This window comes from Corvus brachyrhynchos, unplaced genomic scaffold, assembly GCF_000691975.1.
Source record: "Corvus brachyrhynchos isolate BGI_N302 unplaced genomic scaffold, ASM69197v1 scaffold365, whole genome shotgun sequence".
In the NCBI taxonomy this organism is placed as follows: domain Eukaryota; kingdom Metazoa; phylum Chordata; class Aves; order Passeriformes; family Corvidae; genus Corvus; species Corvus brachyrhynchos.
Genome location: NW_008239544.1, coordinates 929,025 through 930,521, shown reverse-complemented (window position 1 = coordinate 930,521; position 1,497 = coordinate 929,025). Strand labels below are relative to the sequence as shown.

Here is a 1,497-nt window from a genome sequence, read left to right as displayed (position 1 = left end):
CCTGGTCCACCACGATGATCTCCAGGTCGGTGGGGTCCTCCAGGGTGACACCGCCCAGGTCCAGCGCGAAGGCTCTCAGCTGTGGGTGCAGAGCAGGGGGGTCGGGGTCTGGCTGGGGGCCCAGGGAGGGGCTGTGGGCACCCAGGAACATCCTTACCCGGTAGCGGTCGTTCTCCTCCCGGTCCAGCATGGCGTTGAGGAAAACCTTCCCGCTGAACTTGTCGATGGAGAAGATGCCCAGGGGCTCCTCATCCACCCCCGGCCCTTTGATGCTGTAGATCACCCCCCCGGGCTGCTGCTTGTCTGACTTGATCTGCCCCAGGAAAATCAGGGCTGGGGGTCCCAAGCTGGGGGTCTGTCCCCCTCTGGGAGTGCCCCTGTGTAATCCCCCTGCCCGGGATGTCCCCACTCTGCAAGCTGGTGAGAGGGTGGGGGGCTCTCTCCTACCTGCACCAGGAGGTGGGGGATGCGCTTGTGGTTCTCCGAGACACTGATGGGGGGGATCACCCAGGCCCTCTTCACCCGCCGAGGAGCCTCCTGCTGCCGCCAGGCCTGCGGGGCTGCAGCGCCTGGCTGGGCTGGGCTGGCACCCTGCGGGGGACATGGTGCTGCCCGTGACCCCAAAACTCCGGAGTGGAGTGGAATGCCAGGGCAGTGGGCAGGGAGTTGAACCTGAGCTGGGTATGCACAGTGCTGGGTGCCCCTGATGGGGTTGGGGTTGGGATTGGATCTGGGGGAATGCAGAGGCCACCCAGCTTCCCTGGGAGTTGCGTGTCAGCTGTCCCCTGCCATCCCGGTGTGATGGTGATGGGTGTCCTGCTGGGCTCACCAGGAAGGGGTGCCCCACAAATGACCCCAGTGGTGCCCTGGGCATGGATTGTGCCCCACGGGACCCCTGCAGGGGGGGTAGTTTGGGCAGGCAGCATCTACCATAGCCTCCCCCACACGTCACTGTCACCACACGGATGTGGCAGGGAGGGTGAGGTGTCAGGGATCAGTTCTGAGGTGCTGGGGGGAGGCAGAGGGAGTTGAGTGCCTGGGGTGGAGCTGGGGGCTGTGAGGGGGAGATCTGGGATGGAAACAAGGGGAACAGGAGTCCTGGCGGGCTGCAGGGGGGTCAGGGAGCGGTGGGGGCAAGAATGAGTTTAGGGGCTGTGCGGGACCGAGGTCAGGGAATTGGGGTGATTGTGGGGGGGTCCGGAGCCATGGGGAGCGTGGGAGCTGTGCATGCAGCCGCCGACCCCCCGGCTCCGTGCCACCCTCGTCCTGGGCTCCGGGGGCAGGCGCTGCTCCTCCCCGAGGAGGGAGCACAGCTGGGCAGCACCAGCCTTGCACCCACATCTGTGCCCAGCTGTGCCTGCACCGCTGGCTGCCGGGGAGTCCCTGGAGCCCCGGGGGGCCGCTTGTGCGCCCTGATGGGGGACGGGGGAACGGGGCAGCGCGGCTGGCTGTGCCGGGGGTCGCTGGGAGGGAGGTGTGGGAAGGGGGGGGGAGCTG

The 1,497-nt window shown here is 67.4% G+C and overlaps 1 protein-coding gene across 1 annotated transcript in view; it reads right to left on the bottom strand.

The window, feature by feature from the left end:
- Positions 1-771, bottom strand: part of CDH15 (cadherin 15) — a gene marked incomplete at its 5' end in the record, with an annotated part of 3,998 nt that extends 3,227 nt beyond the window's left edge. The window contains 3 exons of the mRNA XM_017741335.1: positions 2-79; positions 158-313; positions 448-771. Of these exons, the coding sequence (XP_017596824.1) occupies positions 2-79; positions 158-313; positions 448-771 (558 nt within the window). The remainder of the gene's footprint in view (position 1; positions 80-157; positions 314-447) is intronic.
- Between the last annotated feature and the right edge of the window lie 726 nt (positions 772-1,497).